At 36.3% G+C, this 22,221-nt stretch overlaps 1 protein-coding gene across 5 annotated transcripts in view; it reads left to right on the forward strand.

The window, feature by feature from the left end:
- FGF12 (fibroblast growth factor 12) overlaps positions 1 to 22,221 on the forward strand; it is a 601,258-nt gene that overhangs the window by 402,518 nt on the left and 176,519 nt on the right. For 4 of the 5 annotated variants that reach the window (XM_005903170.2, XM_005903169.3, XM_070371782.1 and 1 more), the window contains one exon: positions 7,585 to 7,688. In XM_005903170.2, the coding sequence (XP_005903232.1) occupies positions 7,585 to 7,688 (104 nt within the window). Of the gene's footprint in view, positions 1 to 7,584; positions 7,689 to 13,939; positions 15,383 to 22,221 lie in introns of those variants that run through there. The other variant, XM_070371766.1, reaches the window with a different exon arrangement.

Genomic DNA, 22,221 nt, shown 5'->3' on the forward strand with positions numbered 1-22,221 from the left:
GAGGGATTGCAATTCATGGGGTCGCAAAGAGTCGGACACAACTGAGCGAATGAACTGAACTGATGTTATATATATATATTTTTTTCAAAGGTTATATCCCAAATTATATAAGTTTTCAGTTATATATATTTTTTTTCAAAGGTTATACCCCAAATTATATAAGCTTTCAGTTCAGTTCAGTCGCTCAGTCGTGTCCGACTCTTTGCGACCCCTTGAATTGCAGCACACCAGGCCTCCCTGTCCATCACCAACTCCTGGAGTTCACTCAGACTCACGTCCATCGAGTCAGTGATGCCATCCAGCCATCTCATCCTCTGTCGTCCCCTTTTCCTCCTGCCCCCAATCCCTCCCAGCATCAGAGTCTTTTCCAATGAGTCAACTCTTCGCATGAGGTGGCCAAAGTACTGGAGTTTCAGCTTCAGCATCATTCCTTCCAAAGAAATCCCAGGGCTGATCTCCTTCAGAATGGACTGGTTGGATCTCCTTGCAGTCCAAGGGACTCTCAAGAGTCTACTCCAACACCACAGTTCAAAAGCATCAATTCTTCGGCGCTCAGCCTTCTTCACAGTCCAACTCTCACATCCATACATGACCACAGGAAAAACCATAGCCTTGACTAGACAGACCTTTGTTGGCAAAGTAATATCTCTGCTTTTGAATATGCTATCTAGGTTGGTCATAACTTTCCTTCCAAGGAGCAAGCGTCTTTTAATTTCATGGCTGCAGTCACCATCTGCAGTGATTTTGGAGCCCCCAAAAACAAAGTCTGACACTGTTTCCACTGTTTCCCATTTAATTTCATGGGTGCAGTCACCACCTGCAGTGATTTTGGAGCCCAAAAAAACAAAGTCTGACACTGTTTCCACTGTTTCCCCATCTATTTCCCATGAAGTGATGGGGCCGGATGCCATGATCTTCATTTTCTGAATGTTGAGTTTTAAGCCAACTTTTTCACTCTCCTCTTTCACCTTCATCAAGAGGCTTTTTAGTTCCTCTTCACTTTCTGCCATAAGGGTGGTGTCATCTATTATTGAAGTATAATTGACATACCAAAATACCTAAATGTCTAATGTATCCAATTTGATGAGTTTGGACATATGTATACTTCCCTGGTGACTCAAACAGTGAAGAATCTGCCTGCAATCCAGGAGTCACAGGTTCAATCCCTGTTTGGGAAGATCCGCTGGAGGAGGAAATGACAACCCACTACAGTATTCTTGCATGGGAAATCCATGGACAGCGGAGCCTGGTGGGCTACAGTCTATGGGGTCACAAAGAGTTGAATATGACTGAGCAACTAACACTTGACATTCCTAACAACAGTGCCTGAAGTTTCTAGTATATCTGCATCCTTGGTAACATCTGTTATCTTTTTTTCTTTTTAAATAGTGGTCATTCAAATAGGTATGAGGTGATATCTCACTGTAGTTTTGATTTGCATTTCCCTGATAATTAGTGCTGTTGAGTGTTTATCATGTACTCATCATTTGTATTTCATCTTTGGAGAAATGTCTGTTTAAGTCTTTTGGCCCTTTTTAATTGGATTATTTGTGTGTGTGTGTGTTTTTTTTTTTTTCTTTTGCTATTGGTTTATACTTATATATTTAGAATATTAACTCCTTATCAGATTATGGTTTACAGATATTTTCTTCTGTTCTTTAGATTGCCTTTCATTCTGTTGATTGTTTCCTTTGTTGTGCAGAAGGTTTACCTTTGATGTAATCTTGTTTATTTTTGTTTATGTTGCCTGTGCTTCTGGTGTCATATCCAAGAAATCACTTACAAGATCAATGTCAAGAAGCTTTTCCTCTTTGAATTTTCCAGTTTCAGGTTTTTTTTTAGATCTACAATCCATTTTGAGTTGATTTTTGAGTATGATATGAAATAAGAGTCCAATTTCATTCTTTTGGATGTGGATATCTAATTTTCCTAACACCATTTGTTGAATAAACTATTATTTCCCTTTATTACCTCTTTTCCTTACCTTTTTCCATGTAGTTGAGTGGTTGAGTTTGTTATGGATCTCATGATCACCAACTCTGTGACTTCTTTTTTCAAAATATGGGTCAGATTTATGTAAGATTTAGAATGAAATACTCATTTTGGAAAGAACAAGGTTGAGAAGATGCTTGAATGTCATATTAGATGCTTGGACTCTTATTCGGCTTATAATTGTAGTCTTTATTCACTGAATGTTTACTGATATTCTGAATATAAGCAGAATGTATACCATTCTGCTTATTCTCTCTCTTAACCTCTATCTCTCTCTCTCTGTTTCTATGTCTGTCTCTCTTTCCTCTTCAACTCTCTCTTTCTCCATATTGTACAAGTATGATCTAGATATGATGCTTATTTTGGAGAGCTTATAAACTAGTTGTGGTTGGGGAAAAGATATTTTTAAGGAAAATAAACATTGTGATAAATATAGTCTAGATCTAGGATTAGGGGAGCTGAGAAGTGAGAGAAAGCACTTGGTATTTTGTGTGTCATTTCAAGCCTGGCGGGGGTTTCCATATGAAGATATTGGGTGAATGACATTGCAAGCACAGGCAGTGAAGTAAGGAAAAACATGAAGTTAAAAGAAAGGAGGAAGAAGATCAAATTACTAGAAGCAGTAAATAAATACATTAGAATGAGTAGTGTGGTAGAGCAGAAATATAGGTTATATATAAATAACCTTGAATATTGAGCTGAGATGTTTTAAGTTTTTAATTTCCTTTTCATTTTAAGAAGCAACTTTTCTTTATATATTCCTAGAAATAATGTCTTTTCATGACTCTTAAAATTAATATTTACTGAAAATAAGTTAAGTACATAGAACTGGGGTAGACGTTGCATAGATTTACCCTCAAGAGTCCTTAAGGAAGGAGACAGATGTGTAAGCAAATAACTCTATTACTGTGTTCCAAAAACCATTGCAGAGATATGCCCATGAAATAAATAATTATGGAAAAGGAAACTTATCTCTCAAGGGTTTGGGTAAGACTTATGGTCCAGTTAAATAGGGAAGATAGGGTTTCCAAAAACCTATCTTCCAAAAAGAGAGGGAAAAAGAACCATGAATCCAATCTAGTTTAATTAAGATCAAGGGGAAACTTAGGATGTGGCAAAAGGCTCTGTGAAACTGCTCATGATGAATGGAACAGTTGCAGGTGATAAACTGGAAGAGTGGTTTACAGTCAGGTGCTAAAGGGCATTGAGGGTCAGACTTAAAGGCTTTGGATCTGTCCTGTACATGATGAATAGTCACTTGAGGAATCAAGCAGGGAACTGACAGCAGGGAAGTGGCATGAGTAGAGGGAAGGGACTTGGAAGAGTGGTATGGCCCAGTTGCTCTTTGAGAATGGAAAGGAAGACTGGAGATATAGGAGGGATTGTCACTAAGTAACAAAGGGCTGGAGCCAGAGTGCTGTGTGGAAGATAAATAATAGATCAGAAGAAGTCATTTGCCATTCTTCCAGATTTTAAGAGGCAGATGCAGACCCTCCCAAAGAGAATAGCTTTTAGCTTTTACCACTAGAAACTCTCATTCCAGATTGTTTACTGATTTTGTTTTTAATAAACTTGCTAAATCTCTCAAAGCGTACCATCTAAAAGCCATTATCACCTTATGCTTCGTATAAAACTTTCACACAAGTTTCTTGTTTTTGTCTGTGTCTTGCTTTAGCAGTTTTCTCCCTCTCCTCAGATAGGAAAAGCTTTATAGTTGCTTTTTTAATCCTGTTTTAGCTAAATGAACCAATGTTGTTTGCATTTGTCCTGGGAAATCTTTACTTTAGAAAGACATTATGCACAATTTTGGGTTTCTTTACTCTTTTTCATAAGTATCATCATTGGACTTGTTATTTTCCAGTGGTTGCATTTATTTACAGTGTGTAAATGTAGTTCATACCTCATGTGTTGACTCTACTTTTGTTCCCAATGTCTATCAGTTAGAGGTAGGTTTGGCTCAGACCAAAGTAACTAAAGTAGGTTGCACAGACTAAAGTAACAAGGACTTATTTTTCTCACATAAAAGCCAGACCTAGGTAATTGAAAGCTGGACTGGTGCCATTGCTCCACAAAGTCCTCAGGGGCCCAACTCTTTACAGTTCACTTGTCATCACCCTCTCAAGGGGCAGCCCTTGTTTTCATGGCCTGAGATAATCCAGCAACCCTAACCTCATCCCCATCCAAACAGCAATAGGGGAAATGGTAGAAGAGGGCAAAGGGCAGTTGTCTTGAAGAAAAGGATATTCATGAGTACAAAGACATTTCTGCCTACATCTCATTGGCCAGTACTGATCTATTGCCACAGTTAGACACAGGCTATATATGGAAATTTAGCGAAATTATCTATTATTTTTGAGAAGGTGAGAATGGGTATTAGGTGATCAGATCAGATCAGATCAGTCACTCAGTCGTGTCCGACTCTTTGCAACCCCATGAATCGCAGCACACCAGGCCTCCCTGTCCATCATCAACTCCCGGAGTTCACTCAGACTCACGTCCATCGAGTCAGTGATGCCATCCAGCCATCTCATCCTCTGTCTTCCCCTTCTCCTCCTGCCCCCAATCCCTCCCAGCATCAGAGTCTTTTCCATTGAGTCAACTCTTCGCATGAGGTGGCCAAAGTACTGGAGTTTCAGCTTCAGCATCATTCCTTCCAAAGAAATCCCAGGGCTGATCTCCTTCAGAATGGACTGGTTGGATCTCCTTGCAGTCCAAGGGACTCTCAAGAGTCTACTCCAACACCACAGTTCAAAAGCATCAATTCTTCGGCACTCAGCCTTCTTCACAGTCCAACTCTCACATCCATACATGACCACAGGAACAACCATAGCCTTGACTAGACGAACCTTTGTTGGCAAAGTAATGTCTCTGCTTTTGAATATGCTATCTAGATTGGTCATAACTTTTCTTCCAAGGAGTAAGCGTCTTTTAATTTCATGGCTGCAGTCACCATCTGCAGTGATTTTAGAGCCTAGAAAAATTGAGTATTAGGTGAAATTAAACTTAAAAGAGAAGGAGGAGGAAATAGGATATTTGGGGCAGATAACCACATTAGAGAGCCAGAAAACCTTTGTTCAGTTGCATTTCCACCAGGATTACCTCTCTGAACCTGTTTGCTCTTCTAAAAATTAGGCTAATCATTCTGTCCTAAATTCTTCATTGTGTTGATGGTTGAGGGTCAAATACAATGATGAATTCATCAACACTTTGAAAATTGTGTTGCACAAAAATAAAGTATTATTTTAAAAGTGGTAATCGATCTTCTGAATATAAGCTGAGTAGATATAGGTCAGGTGATATGTCAATTTATATCAGACCTTATGGTTACCTTATTTGACAAGCAGAAGAATCATATGTCAATGAAAAATAGCTCTTTAATAGAGAGAATACATCTCTGTTTATGTCAAGGACGTGATAGTGCATTTGATTCTTCTGTCAATTCTATGCAGTAAGGATTATTATGCCCATTTTATAGACAGGAAAACTAGAGCAGAGAGAGTAAACAAATGGCTCCAAGGCACACAGCTTCTGAGTGATGAGTTTAGAAACTACTCTGTCTATGAATCTCTCCCACTTTTTTGTAATCTGTGTTGCTGCTTTAATGTTTATACACCCCACTTCTTGTTGCCCATTTGATGAAATCTAGATCTCTAAGACAGGAGTGACAGACTCTCGGGTATTTCTCCTTACTTTATCTCCATGGTGTTCGTGCCCATTCCTCCCCAGTATGAATCAAATCCTTCAATCTGCTAGTCCCTTCGTATACACATACACTACCCTACGGAAACTCTTACTTCCTGCCCTACTATAATGTTTCTGATCTTCGCCTACTCAACTTCTGTCCCTTCTTTAAGTGTCAGCTTGGGTCTCCTCTTCTGTGTGAGACATTTCTTGAACACTTCAGATCACAGATCTTCCATTTCCCTGAACTTCTGTACATAGAGAATATATATATATATATATAGAAATGCATATATTACATTTAATTATAGAACTACATTATACACTGTATCAGATTATTCCATATGCCTTAGCTGTCTCTCCCCAAGTAGACTTTAAGGTCTTATACTACTTCTCATTTCAGTAACACAGGGACAAGTGTAAGAACATGGGAGGAACAAAAACAAGTACAGATTCAAATTGCAGTAACAATTAATTCTTAAGCATCTGCTAAGATTTAGTCTCAGCTTTCATGACAGATGAGGAAAAAGATTCAAAAAGGCAAAGAGACTGGTCTGATGTCAAATATCTAGGAGTTGAATACTGCTGTATCAAACTTGTGGTCTTAGGCTTGATCCTTAGAACTATCAGTTGAACATTTGACTAAAAGCCAAATACTGTGTAGGTGTCTGTGTCTTGTGTGTGTGTGTGTGTGTCTGTGTCTTGTGTGTGTGTGTGTGTGTATGTTTGGCTTACTATTCCATGTTGAGAGAACCCCAGAAAATACACATATATATTTTTCTTATATTCAAAACTGAGACCAGAATTTTATCAGTAGAAAAGATAGATAAGAACTTCTAACTAAGGCAGGTTGTTAAAGTGAACTACAGGGCTATTCTCTTATGTTATAAATATTTAGTTGTTATAAATATTTCATTCATATTCATGTTGCCATCTATACAGCCTAGCTGTATCATTGCTTTCCAGCTTCAAGTAATATGAATTCTCTCAGGTTAGAGATAATGTTTTATGCTTATGCTCATTTTGTAATTATCAGTGTTATTAAAAATAGTGCTATATAGGGATATCTAATTTATAGAAGTACACTTTTGAAAGAATTAGATTATCTTATTTATTTTCTTTCTGATATTTATGTACCTTCTCCAAGTAGACAAGTAGACTGTTCAATATTTTCAGTAGTGGACAACACAAATATTCAAAGACTACAAACATATTCTCATTTTATCATAGGATATTGAATTAAATTTATGAAGTTGATTTTTAATGGTTTTGTGTATAAATATGGACGTATATATATATTTGATATACAATATGTCCATCAGAGCTTAAGCTATCTAGCAATCATTGATCCATCTATCTACATTTATATATAAAAACTGAAAAATAAAGAGAACTGTTCTCCTATTTCTAGCATAGTTAAGTATAAGCCAGTGGTTTTTGCTTTCATCTTGTGTATTTAAGAAGACAGTGTTCAGGACCACAAGGAAAATAAGCTCTGGCATATGTTATGAAGATCACCTTTTATTTTTAATTATGATTCGAAATGTATTTTCTTCCATTAAGAATTTTTTGGTTCAAATTATTTGTTTGTTAGGAAAAATCATCTTATACAATTTGAGTGTATGTTCGTTTTGTAGAGTGGAGATCCTGGACTCTCAGATCCATGAGGGGCGTTTGGAGTCCTTCTAATCTAATCCCTTTATTACAGATGAGTTTATGTGATTTACCTGAAGTCACAGTGTTAATAATTAGTCATGCTGCAGAAACAAGAAGTCAGTTCTCCTCACTCTTAGAACTGCCCCCGCCAACTAATATCAGTTCATAGGTTTTAATCCTCAAAAGAGTCATTTTAAGAAGCAAGATGATATATTCAAAAGGTCATTGATCCTTTCCTCTCTTTTTGCCCTCTAGCCCTCTTCAATCTAATCCCTGTGGGCCTGCGTGTGGTGGCCATCCAAGGGGTGAAGGCCAGCCTCTATGTGGCCATGAATGGTGAAGGCTATCTCTACAGCTCAGTAAGTACCTTGGTTTTCATGCATGTGTGTGTCTGTGTGTGTGTTCACACACACACACAAACTGGCATTGAGAGACAATGAAGTAACCATATTTTAGGGAGAAAAATTACAAATTGAAGTCATTTTACATTTTCTGATCCAGTGTGTCAGTGTTACTATACAAATTTTATAATTTATAATGTTAAAGATCATGCTTTGTTGAGAAAGAACTAGCAATTCTTCCTGTGATATAAAGTCTCTTTTTCTAGTTTCTACTTCTAGACAATAATCTTGTGAATTTTATCTTTAATTCAAGAGGTAAGACATTTTTCCTTTATGCTGTTACTTCTCTTTCAAGCACAGTGGATGGTTTAGGAAGCTGAATTCTTGAATTTGTCTGGGAATCTTCTCTGACTTATTGTGGAGAAAAAAACCTTTCAGAATAGACTGTTTTTGTTTGTATTTAAGAAAACTGTGTAGTACCTAATGTGTCAGATTCCTCAGATAACTGCAGAATTGATTAAATGAGCTTTGGGTTCGGGGCTGAGATATTTGAGTTTAATTTGCATTTCGGCTACAGTATTCCTTTGAGAAAGTCATCTCTTCTCTTTGACTTAATTTCCAAACCTTCCAAATGAGGGTGTTGGGCCTCAGGCTGTCAAACATCCCTCTTAAATCTAAAATTGTTAAAATTAGGCAGCCTTAGTAGCTACATTATGAGCCCTGGCATATTTGAAAGCAGTTAATAACCTCACTCTCAAGATAGTAATTTATGCACTGAGACAGTGCACAGCACTGAATCTTGTGTATGTAAATAATTCCTGTTATATCCTAAGGAAATTACATATTTCAGAAGAACTATCCTTGAAAACCACAGATTTCCACCTTTCTGTCTGTGATCTCAGTAAATAGACTAAGTTATTCAGGAAGTTCACTTATGCCTACTAGATTCTCAGTTAATTATTAAACAGCTTTTATTAAACATTTTCCATAGTCAGATGAATCTCTGGTACCCTATGCTTGCTTCCACCTGTCATTCTTATTAACATTCTTAAAGTTGCTATTTTACTCCTGAACAGGTTCACATCTGAATATGCATTTATATACCAGATGTGTACATCTGCATTTTGTCAATGGTTCTACTCAAAATAATTCATAAAGGTATATACATTTTTTAGTTAAAACAATGGGCTTTCATTCTTAATGTGTCATAATTCTAACATTTCTTAATGTCCAATTATTGTGAGTCTGTATTTTAAATGTGAGAATTAAAATAAGAAAAAAAGTTAGCCGGTTTTATTTTGAATGACTCCAGTTAGTGAAACTTAAAAAAAAATTTTTTTAATGTATTACAAGCTAAAACATTTAGGTGATCTTAGGATACTATTAATTTAAGAATTTAATCAGTCATCAAGTAAATACCTGAAAGTAGACCATATTTATGTCTCTATTTAGAAGGTTGTTATTCATTTTTATATTTATTTAAAAGATCATAATTCAGGTTGTAATTCCACACAAACTTTAGGGTTCAAATTTCTGAACCAGAAGTCATTTCCAAAGGTCTGGGAAGGAGGAGAATAAAAAGTATTGTCTGAAAATGGTATTGTAGCATGTGGCAGCTGTGTAGGAGCCTCGTGTGTGTGTGTGTGTGTGTGTAAAGAGGGTGGGGACTGGGAGGGGTCACTGTTGTTGGGTGCAATGCCAAAGTTCCTGGGAGAGGCGCCTGAGCTGAGTATTCAGCATGACATACCTAAACTTCATGTGAGGCAACCCTTTAAGAGAAACATTTTTTCTATCTCTGTTGCTAAGAGCTAGGCTTAAAATACTGGGATCCCATAGGAGAGATTTTAAGAAATTTTTGACTAGAGAATGTTACAGTAGGTGCTTTTTTCTAATCGATTGAACACCTTAGTAAAACCAGTAATCACCTGTTGAGTTACCTGATTTGGGTACCTAGAGTTTCAGTTTTTCTCTGCGCTTAAATTTACCTCATACCAAGCATTTGCAACTTTTTTTCTGTGTGGTACTGCTAGGCTACTGGAACAATTTTCTTAATTATAAGCATGGCATTGCTGACATAGGGCATCAGGGTCCCTACTTTCAAAATCACTCTCTTTCTATATAGCACTAATAGTAGGAAATGCTGGTTTTTAATTTTATACCAGCTTTTCCTACTGTCTGTCCCTTTGTTACGGGACAAAGTGGTGATAGTCACACAGTCGTGTCCGACTCTTTGTGACCCTATGGACTGAAGCCCGCCAGGCTCCTCTGTCCATCGGATTCTCCAGGCCAGAATACTGGAGTGGGTTGCTAGTCCCTTCTCCAGGGACAGGACAAAAGGGGGCCAGTATTGGGAGAAGCGCACCTGAAAGAGAATTGGGTATCAAAGCTTCATCATACTTGTTCTCCTTCCTGTGTGTGCAGCATGTCTCAGCAAGAGAGCACTAGCATGGCCAGGAGCCTTGCAGTGAGTTAAAAACAGGCTGTTGCAGGCTTTCTTGAGGTGCTTTTGGTATATATTAAGGCTTGAAGTTATTTGAAAAGCAGTTTCCTACTTTATGGTAAACAGTATAGCTGAGCATACCAATAAGGTCCATTCCTGGAATTTGAGGTGGGGGTGCAGGGGGACTGATGATATGTTTCTGAGGGCAAACCCTAGAGATCCTAAAGAGGCTCAGTTAGAATCCAAGAGGAATTCTCAAATGGTATCATGCATGTAGTGTCACTTACCTTGTCTGTATTCATAGTTAAGCTTGGAATTAATTCCCTTGCTACGTCTGATTTCCCTGCTCCTTTATCACAAGACAAAAGAGAGAGTAGTAAAGACTACTACTTTACTATCAAGGACTATTACTTTACTACAAGGGACTATCCGGTAGCATAGAGCTAGGAAGTTTTGGAATCCATTCTGAAAGTCTTTATTTTAATAGGTGATTTTAATACATACACTTTTAATGAGATTGTTGATACATCTGGATTTGTTTTTACCCTTGTAGTTTGCACTTTTTGCTTCTATTTTATTTTCTCACATTATTGAAACATTTTCTTATTCTATCTGTATTCTTCTGCTAGTTTGTAAATGTAGGTTATAATCCTAGTCTTTTAAGTATTTATATTTTTTAACATACGTGAATAGTTTGCTGAATAATAAAATATATTTATTTCTGTCCTTCTAAATAGCTGATAGACCTTGGTATGTTTTCTTCCCTAGTAAATACTACCATCCTTGTCAGGAATTAGACTATTTACACTTTAAATGAAAATATGCACGGTTATTATTCTATAGTAAAAGTTAAATTTGTGAATCTTAAAGTAATTTCTGTGCACATAGGTTTAGTTTTCCTGTGTATCAAATTTGATCCTTCTGAGTTCACTTTTCTTCTAAACAAAATCCTTTTCTGTTTGTTGGTCTATAGACTGTGAATTCCCTTCATTTCTAGTACCTGTGAAAATACTTTACTTTCACTTTCAGTCTTGAATTATAGTTCAGATAGTTACATAGTTTTTAGTAGATCTATATTTTCCCCAACACTTTGAAAATTATATTCCACTGATTTCCCGCCATCTGTTGTTGACTGTAAGAAGATTGCTATCAGTTTAATATTCTCTTCTTTATAGATAATCTATGTGGAAAATTAAAGAAACTTTTGCTCTTTATACTTCATGTTCTGCAAATTCACTATAATGTCTAGTTGTAAATCTATATTAAGTTGTTAGAAATTCAGAATCACTTTCAATCCAAAGAATCAGACTTCTTTAATTTTGGAAAGTTTTAACTCTTCCCATATACATTTTATTTCTCTGTTACAATTTCCAGTCTTTTGTGCTGATAGTATTTAAATGACTTTCACTAGAAACCTGAAAATTTATCTACTCTAGAAATGATGCCAACTATTTTGTGATTTCAGTCACTGTGCTTTAAATTTTTGGATGTCTAATGGTTTCCATTCCATATCTACCTGATCTTGACTGATTTCAGTTTTTACTATCTAGCTCTTTTTACAGAAAGTTATTAACTCATTTATGTCTCTGAGCATTCTTATAATACTTATTTGGATGCTTATAATTCTTATTATACTTACTAGACTTTTCCACAAAGTTAATTGCTTTTGTAATGAATTCATGTTTCAATCGATGATTTTGTTAGCTGTCAATTTTAGAATAAGATTCAGATTATATTAGGATTTAGAGTTCTGCCTATGTTTGAATTTTGTTCTGCAGGCCCATTTCTCTTTGTTTTTCTTTTCTTCATAATCATCTTCCTTTTAAGCCTGCCCTCAATTTCCACCATATATTTGGTTGCTTCTATGTAGCCTCTGGGGCTTCCCAGGTGGCTAAGTGGTAAAGAATTTGCTTGCCAATGCTGGAGACGCAGGAGACGTGGGTTCAATTCCTGGGTCGGGAAGATCTCCTGGAGAAGGAAATGTCAACCCACTCCAGTATTCTTGCCTGGAGAATTTCATGGACAAAGGATCCTGGCCAGCTGTAGTCTGTGGAGTTGCAAAGAGTCCGATACAACTTAGCAACTAAATAGCAACAACAACAACAGATGGAACCTCCAGTGGCCTTAGTTTAGAATAAGATTTCAAGAGTCATTTCAAGACTCCAATCATAGCATAGCATTGGGTTAGGAAAGTGGGCCTGGGTAAGAGTATTGCTTGGTCTTATCTCTCTCATTAGGAGGCGATGTCTGTCATTGCATATTGTTTAAAATAGTAGCAGCATTTTAAAAAATACAGTTTATGTACAATAGTACATTAGTTTCAGATGATCTACATAGTGATTAGAAATTCATATACCTTAGAAATAATCACCGTGGTAAGTCTAGTAACCACCTGTCTCCATACAGTTATTACAATATTATTGATCATATTCCTTATACTATATATTACAACTCTGGGCCTTATTTATTCTGTAATTAAAATCTTATACTTCTTCATCTGTTCACTTATTTTGTCCAATCCTACAACCCCTTCCCATCTGACAACTACTAGTTTGTTCTCTGTATCTGATCTGTTTTCATTTTGTTTTTGTTGTTTGTTTTATTTAAGATTCCACAAATACATGAGATCATATAATATATGTCTATATCTGGCTTATTTCACTTAGTGTAATACTCTCCAGACCCAACAATGTTGTTGCAAATTGAATACTTTCTTTTTCTTTTAAATGTTCCATTATATATATGTGTGTGTCTGTGTGTTTGGGTATGTTGTGTGTGCATGTGCGTACACACACTTAGTTGCTCAGTCATATCCTACTCTCTGTGACCGCATGGGCTGTAGCCTGCCAGGCTACTTTGTATATGGGATTTCCCATGCCTGGGAAATGGGAATGGGAATAGCTAAATCTGATGCTTCAGCAAAAATACTGGACTGGGTTGCCATTTCCTTCTTTGGGAAATCTTCCCAAACCAGGGATCCAACCTGTATCTCTTATGTCTTCTGCATTGGCAGGCGATTCTTTCCCACTAGCCACCTGGGAAGCTCCCATATGTATGTATGTATTATGTGTATATATACATATATATATGTATATATACATACACACATATGTATATATACATCTTTTTTATACATTCATCTGTTGATCGACACAGGTTGTTTCTGTATCATGGCTATTGTAAATAATGCTTCAGTTAATATCGTCTTATTACAAGATATTGAATATAGTTCCCTGCGGTAAACAGTAGGCCCTTGTTGTTTATATATTTTAAAGTTTATTTTTAAAATCAACATTGCTTATCCTATTTGCTGTTGCAATTAAACATGTGTGACTCCATACTGTTACAGCAGAATGTCTTGGCACTGCCTTTAGAATTCTATACCTAAATCTGATGCTTCAGCAAGAGTAGTGTTGAGATTGCAATATGATACTGACTTTACACTGAAAAACTGAGTCAAAATTTATTGAGAAATATAGAAGGGGTCTCTGAGGAAGAAGAAAAGAGAAAGCCAATTTCAAAAGTTATTGGAAGAAGACTGCTTTATGCCCACAAAATGGCATTAGGATTTTTTTATTTTACACCTCTAATTTCTTTTCTTCCCCACTATCATAAATGGCCAAAATTTTCCATCACTGAGGATAAATAAAAATTTTCTCATTTTCTGTAGCCAAAAATAACTCCCACAGTTTATACTTTAGTAGGACATTTATCTGTATATTTCCTTTCTTTCTTTGGTTGGAATTATTTTCATGCCCTATCTATTAACTTTGATGCAAGTTCCTTGAAGTCAGTGATCATATTTAATATATATTAATATATTCCATAGGACTTCCCAGGTGGTGCAGTGGTAAGAAATCTGCCTGCCAATGCAGGAAACGAAGGAGATGCAGGTTCCATCCCTGAGTTTGGAAGATCTCCTGGAGAAGGAAATGGCAACTCACTTCAGTCTTCATTCTTGCCTGGGAAATCCCATGGACAGAGGAGCCTGGCACGCAGTAGTCCTTGGGGTCGCAAGAGCAGCTGAGCCCACACACCCATGCTTGCGTCTATAATATAGATACAAAAGAGTTACCCGCTCTGGAATCTGAGTTTCTCCATCAACTGACTTCCTCATGGAATGCTTTGAAATTTGAGGCATATGCAGAATTATTTCTTGGGTAATGATGTCTCTGAAAAGTCTAATATTGAAGGAGAGCTACGGAGACAGAGGGGGAACACCTTAGCCATTAATGCCAAATGAATCATAGAGTTTTGAAGTTAATGGTGCCTGAATAGAGACAAATCAAAAGCCAAACCACAGAGGCTTGTCCAGCAATTAGATTGTTAAATATTCAGATTAGATTATTTGCATAAATCCCATATACTTGAAGTTTTCTTGAATTTTGTAATATTTCTTTTTCATCCTAGGTTGATTTTGGGCTATAGTACCTAGAAAATTGCTTATTTTACCTACTTTTTAAAAATCCTCATATATATATATATTAACTTAACTGGGTTATTTTGATCAACACAGCTCAAGAATCTGGCTGTGTTGCTTGCGAACATATGACAAGAAATTGTGTTGCTTTGCTTAGAATTAGGTTGTTTTTCTTCAGAAAGAAACAGAGGTTATTAGTTATACTTTCTGTAAGGAGTGAATGATGATAAGCATCTATTTTTACCTTATGATGTTTTCAGTAATAAGTGGTATTGGATTTATTCCAAGAGTTTATAATTTCTGGAAAATGTTAATACTTTAGCTCCTGAGCTAGTCTTAATTGTAAAAATTAGCATATGTATTTCCTGTAGCATTTTTTATTGAAAAGTAAAAATAGGATTAAGCTTCTAAGAGTAGCACTAACGAGAACCTTTGGTTGAATCATTTGAAAATGATACTACAAGTTAGATTTTTGTCTTTCTACTTTGCCATTGGGCACATTAGGCCAACATGTAGTCATATATCCCAAATTTCTCAGTTGTGTTTCTTAGTTCGTAAGTAGTATGTAAGAATGAAATCTTTATAAATAAAACTGGTTTTGAATCACAACTCTGTAACTTACTTCCTTTGTGTCACTGAGGAGATTTCTTAACCTTCTAGACTCAGTTTCCTTATATATAAAATGGAGATAATAATGAAAATACCATCTTTATAGTGTTGTGGCAAGGATTAAATGAGACAATGCATGTAAAACCCTAGGACTGTGCCCAGTACACAGTCAGTGCTCAGTGTCAGCTGCAAGTAGTAGTAATAGATATATTAAATAAGATGCTCACTGTAGATTAATCAATTTCTTACCCTCAGTTCATGAAGTTCACGTAGGGTAATTCTACCCTTATTTTCAGTGGTAATTCCTGGTTTGGCTAATCTAATATCTTTAGCCACCCTGGCCATGGGAAGTTGGTTGCAGAGTATTTCTCATTAAGTTAGAGCCAATTAACTTCAGGCCAAAGACTTGACTTTATCTGTTGAAGGAGAGTTTCCTTTTTCTCTTTTAAACAGAATTTAGAACTGAGAGGATCAAGGGCTATAGCCATCTTAAAACTACTAGGAGAGGGACTTCCCTGATGGTCCTATGGTTAAGACTTCACCCTGCAATGCAGGGGGTGCAGGTTCAATTCCTGGTCAGGGAGCTAAGATCCCACATGCCTCGAGGCCAAAAAATCAAAACAAAATAGATGCAGTTTTATACCAAATCCAATAAAGATTTTAAGGTTAATAATAATTATATTAGAAAAAATAAAATTCAAGGAGAATTCATGTCTTAGAATGATTCCAACATTCAGAAGACAAAATGTTTCTAGGTGGAAAGATGGAGGAACCAGGTCTTGTTCACATCCTTTCACACTGCACATGAAGTCATACCTGGAGCCAGCCCTACCACTGAAGTTTTCAGTTTTAGGAGCCAGTTATTACCCTTCTGTATGAACCAGTTTAGGCTGCATTTTTTTTAAACCTGATAAACTGACAATGGAGCAAATCAATTTTCAGAGTTTTAATACTTTCCAAGAAAGCTAAAGCTCCATGTTCTCCATGTCATGTCTGCAGAAGGATTTCCCAGTGGCCTTGTTCTGTGGAGTTAGGACTTTACTGTGGCTTTCTGGGCCAGCTTGATTCCCAAAACAGATCCTCTGCTCTTACTACTTCTGCCTTCCCTTGCTTGTTCCCCTCCAAAACCAATGTAAGACTTTGTCATTTTCATATATACGTGTTTCTTGGGTTTGTAATAAATAAATCATCAAAAAATAGGACTCAACAACTTTTCTTCCCCTCTGCCCCCCATCATGGGCCAGTTTTTCAACTTCTGGGGACATTTTTCAAAATATCTCCTTATGTAACTCACTTGGAGGGAAATATATAAAATAAGTCTATAAGCCATGCCTTTGATAAACTTCAGGGATGGGAAAAGAGAAGCAATTATGAATGCTAAATGCAGAGGGAAAATCAGTAAGTAATCAGTTGAGATTTGAGTGGAATAGAGAGGTAGTAAAGCAGAGAAACAGAAGCAGTTCATTTTTATGACTAAGTCTGAAGATAAGTCCAATATTTAAATAGATAGCACTGAGGAAAAGAACAGGAAAAAGCAAAATAAAAAAAGCATAGTGATAGCTGGTCAAATTAGAACAAATGTCAGACAAAGACAGGTCACAGAGTGGTACATTTTGAGGAGATTTCAAGTCTACAGCTTACTGTACTTATGGTGCATTTAAAGTTTGTTTATGCAACATAGATTTTTAAAATCTAGTAGTTAAATTGGGGAAATTGTTTAGCTGCATAGAAATGTAATGTCAAAACTGACATATATTTCAGGCATCTCTAAATGGAAACAAATTTTGAGGCCACTGAAAACATCAGTATTACATGGGTACCTGTCATAAAAGTGTTCCAATTTATGTCTGATGTCTTAGTGTAAGTAACTGTTTGACCCTTAGAGGAGTCTGCTTTAGGGTTTGGGTAATAATTATATAGTCAGATTATACATGATCCTATATATGATTCAGTGGGTGATCACATGTCAATATAAGCATGAAATCTCACTGAATAACTTGAAAATTTCCTTTTCTGATTTCCTTTACAAAACCAACATTTAATGGTAAATTTCTTAAGTTTATTTTCCCATATCACTCAATGATTGAGTGTGGTTGTGAGTAAGAAAAGATACCCATAGCAATGGTTTAAAAGGATGAAAGCTTTAAGGTTTCTCACGTCACCAGAAGTCTGGAGAGAGATAGAGGTGCCAATGTCTTTACGTTTATTTGATCTTCTCATGGTGCAGGATGGCTCCTAACTCCTTAGCTTAACATGTATACATTCTGGGGAGTAAGAAGGGGCACAGAGAAAGAGATGAAGCCTTTATCAGAAAAGCACACTTTCCCAGAGGTTCCAGAAATGTCCATAGTGACGTCCAGTGATGACCATAGAACTATGCCACATAGTCACCCCTAAGTGAAAAGAGTGTAGGGAAATGTTTCCATTAAAAAAGGTTTGGGGAGGCTGTCAATAAGACACTGCCATATTCAACAAAATCATTGTTCTGTTAATATGGAGGAGAAAATGGATATTGGGTAGACACCCAACAATTGCCATACTTCTCCAGACTAAAAATATAAATGTAGATAATGTAAGACATTGGGACAAGAGAGTCAGAGAGACAGAGGGCAAGTAACATATTGAATAATAGATCTGCATGTGTAGTTTCTTCACATAAGATCTTCTGAATCACTGCAAGTGTTGGTTGAAAAAATTATGACTCTCTACTCTGAGATATTGAACTCTAGTGACTAAATACTGAACTCTTACAATGAATTTCTTTCTGTTATTTGTATTATCCTTGTTTTTTGACTCCTTTTACATTGAATCCAGGAAAAAGTTGCATGTTTTAAAAATTTTTATGATGTTCAAGGAATTCTTTCTTTATTATTAATATTCCTAAGGAATTTCCAGGAACTTTCTCAAGCTTTTTCAATGAAAAGACTTCTTTGGCATTATTTTAAAACCTTGAAACCCAATTAGTAGCACATTGCCAAAAATATATGTATTTTAAAAGCTCCACACTACATATAAGAAGAACTTAAGATGAATCATAAACTTAAATGTGGGAGCTAAAACTATACATCTCTTAGAAGAAAGCCTAATCTTTATGATCTTACGTTAAACAGTAGCTGCACAGACATGACATCAAAAGCATAAGAACAAAAGAAAAAATTTCATCACAATTAAAACATTTGTGCCTCCAAAGACACAATTAAGAAAGTGAGAAAGACAGCTCGGAGAAGGGGAGAAAAGTTAGCAGTTCATTCATCTAATAGGGAATGTGTATCTAGGATATATAAATAACTCTTACAATTAAAAATAAAAAGATTAAAAATGTGCAAAAGATTTGAATAGACATTCCAAAAAAGATATGCAAATAGTTAATAGCCACATGAAAAGATGTTCAACATCATTAGACATCAAGGAAATGCAAATCAACAACAACAAGGACTCACCACCACTTCAAACCCACTAGGATGGCTTTATTAAAAAAGATAATAGCAAGTATAGGTGAAGATATGGAAAAGTTGGAACTCTTATTATACTGCTGGTAGGCTTATAAAATGCTATTGTCACTTTGGAAGAGTCTAGCAGTTCCTCAAAAGGTTAGAGATAGAGTTACCATATGAACCAGCAATTTCACTAGTAGGTATATACTCAAGAAATAAAAACGTATGTCCATTAAAAAAAAAAAAACACTTTTGTATGTTAATACTTATAGCAGCATTATTCATAGTAGTCCGAAGGGGAAATAACCTATTAACTAATGAATGGATGAAGTGTGGCATATTTATTTAATATAGTATTATTTAGCATTTAAAAGAGTACTGATGCATGCTTCAACATGGATGAACCATGAAAACAATATATTAAGTGAAAGAAACCTGTCACAAAGGGCAACATATTGTATAATTCCATTTATATGAAATATCCGAACTCCATAGGGACAGGAAGTTAATTAATGATTGTGTTGTGCTGAATGGGAATGTGTCACTACTAAAGGTTATGAGTTTGCTTTTTGAGGTAATGAAAATATTCTAAAACTGATTGTGGTGATGGCTGTACAACTCTGTGACTATACTAAAAACCCTTGAATTATACACTTTGGGTAAACTACAGCATGTGAATTATAGCTCAGTAGTGCTGTTACCGGAGAAGGCAATGCCACCCCACTCCAGTATTCTTGCCTGGAAAATCCCATGGGTGGAGGAGCCTGGTGGGCTGCAGTCCATGGGGTCGAGAAGAGTCGAACACGACTGAGCAACTTCACTTTCACTTTTCACTTTCATGTATTGGAGAAGGAAATGGCAACCCACTCCAGTGTTCTTGCCTGGAGAATCCCAGGGACGGGGAAGCCTGGTGGGCTGCCGTCTATGGGGTCACACAGAGTTGGACACGATTGAAGTGACTTAGCAGCAGCAGCAGCAGCAGCAGCAGTGCTGTTACTGGCCTTCCCTGGTGGCTCAGGTGGTAAACAATCTGCCTGCAGTGTGGGACACCTGGGTTCAATCCCTGTGTTGGGAAGGTCCCCTGGAGTGGGCATGGCAACCCACTTCGGTATTCTTGCCTGGAGAATTCCATGGACAGAGGAGCCTGGCGGGCTACAGTCCACGGGGTCACCAAGAGTCAGACCCAGCTAAGCAACTAAGCACAGCAGGGCACAGTGCTGTTATTTAAAAAGCTAATTCTATTTGAAGTATCAATTTAATCATGATTTAATAGAGATTAAAAAGTAAATAAGATTATTTTCCCCTAATGGATTCCATACACATTAATTGAATTGTATTTTTTGTTTGTTTAAAGTAACACAAAGGTGTGAATTTCATCACAACTGGTGGGGTGTGATAAAACTTTCACACTCTGGTGTTGGAGCAAAAAGTGGAAAAGAAATGAGAGCAGAGTAGAATTTATGTTTTCTTTGTGAAGATGTGTCCTACAACTGTAAACACCATTGATTTTGACCACAAAGTACTAGCTATGAGAGAAGAGCTTTTATAATAAGATTAGTATTTGTTGGAACTGGTGAATTTTAATTTATCTACTGGGCTTGGATTTTTAAATTATTATTGTCAAGGCTTTAAAAATTTATACCTATCTGTTAATGATGTGGTATTTTTGGATAGGTATATATTTAAATCACAGAATGTATTTTTCTTTCTCTCTTTGGCTCAATTTAAAAATGTTTTGTGAAGGATTCTTGAATATTTTGTACCTTAAAATTACATCTTGGCACTATTTAATGGAAAAAGGTATAGAAATATATGTATCTTTTTAGCAATGCACATTTTAGTGCCTTGCAGCAGAACATGTTACTTGCTAATACACATGGAAATTTCAAATTATGGTGCTGTTTTAAATATGAATATTTTAAAAAAGCTTTAATTGAAGTTTGAAACCCATAGGGATATTTAGAAAAAGAAATATATCAAGATGTACTTCTAAATTAAATATTTATTTTTAATTTATGCATTTTATGATAGAATCACTTAAAGATCGTCTTTAAGAAACCAAAATAGCATGCAGTTGAGGAGCAACACGTATCTTCCGTTCTGAGTTTAGCTTGTTTCACCTTCTACATCATTAGACATAATAAGCACCTCTCAAGTCATAATAGAATCCTATTTTGTGAAGCATGGCTATTAATCCATCTTTTATCTCATGGCACTGTCACGGTTATTTCCCCATCACTCTTGTGTTCTTTCCAGCTTTCATCATGCTTGTTTTCTAGGCCGGTGGCTCGGTCAATCAATACTGCTTTCACTCAGTGAATTGGATGAGGTTTCGTTTTCAGAAGACTTCCCATTTTAAATATCCCGTATCTAGTTAGCCTTGGATAGTTTAATTAATGGCAGAAGAAAGAAGAAATAGAAATGCTATGAAACAAATATGGAGATACATAAAGTTTCAAAAGAGTTGAAAACTCTCAATATAATTTAGTCTAAAATAACGTTTGGTTATTGTTTTTGTATAGCCATTCAGTCTCTGATGGAACATCGCATTTTCTGTGGGGGCGTACCGCCCTCAAAGACTTCTCATGCTTTGGTCCAGCTGTCTGGCACGGTGTGAGCAGTGTGTGGGATCAGTCATCCTTGGGTGGTAATTTTGTTCTTGCTGCTGGTTGAGTTTAAGTGGTTTACTACCTATGTCTGTGTTCCTCTTTTTTTCATTTTTAAAATCTAGTGCATTATATCTGCTTTGTAAGTTTGTTAGAGGAACTTTAAAAGATAAAATAATAGATAGTACACTCAGATCAATAATGAACACACATTAGAATCAGTATTTTCTTTCTATCCCCCGTAAGTGTCAAAACATTTGGCAAGACACCAGGTGTATCTGAGTAGGACGTATATTTTGTATCTGAAAATTTATTGTTTATTTTGATTATAGTGGAAATATACTGGTGCTTTTACTTACATTCATTCTCCTTTTAGACTTCCTTCAATACCTCTGTTCTCTCTTCCCCCCAAATCTCCAATCCTTCAGACTTTGAAAGGATTCTTTATGTTGCTCCCACTATTTTGTATTTCATCCCCTTAATGCTAAACTAGCCACTTGCCACCTCCACAACCTTCGATGAATTATAGTGACCCATATTATAAAATCTAAAATTCTTTGCCTGGCATTCAAAACACTTTAGCAGTTTGGCCCCAATATAACTCTAGTTTCACCTACATTTTCATTTCCCTTTATGACATGGTTTCCTTTCCTTTCTTCCTTTTTCTTTTCTTTTTGAGTCATTTCATGTATCTTACCTTCCGTGCACTCAGTCCTAAAGCCTTTTTCTGCTATTTTTGCTTGTCAATACATATCTCATTCATTCTTTAAGATCCAGCATCCTTCCACTGAAGGAGGAGAGTGAAAAAGTTGGCTTAAAGCTCAACATTCAGAAAACGAAGATCATGGCATCTGGTCCCCTCACTCCATGGGAAATAGATGGGGAAACAGTGGAAACAGTCAGACTTTATTTTTGGGGGCTCCAAAATCACTCCAGATGGTGACTGCAGCCATGAAATTAAAAGATGCTTACTCCTTGGAAGGAAAGTTATGACCAACCTAGATAGCATATTCAAAAGCAGAGACATTACTTTGCCAACAAA

The sequence above is a fragment of the Bos mutus genome, chromosome 1, assembly GCF_027580195.1.
Source record: "Bos mutus isolate GX-2022 chromosome 1, NWIPB_WYAK_1.1, whole genome shotgun sequence".
NCBI lineage: Eukaryota > Metazoa > Chordata > Mammalia > Artiodactyla > Bovidae > Bos > Bos mutus.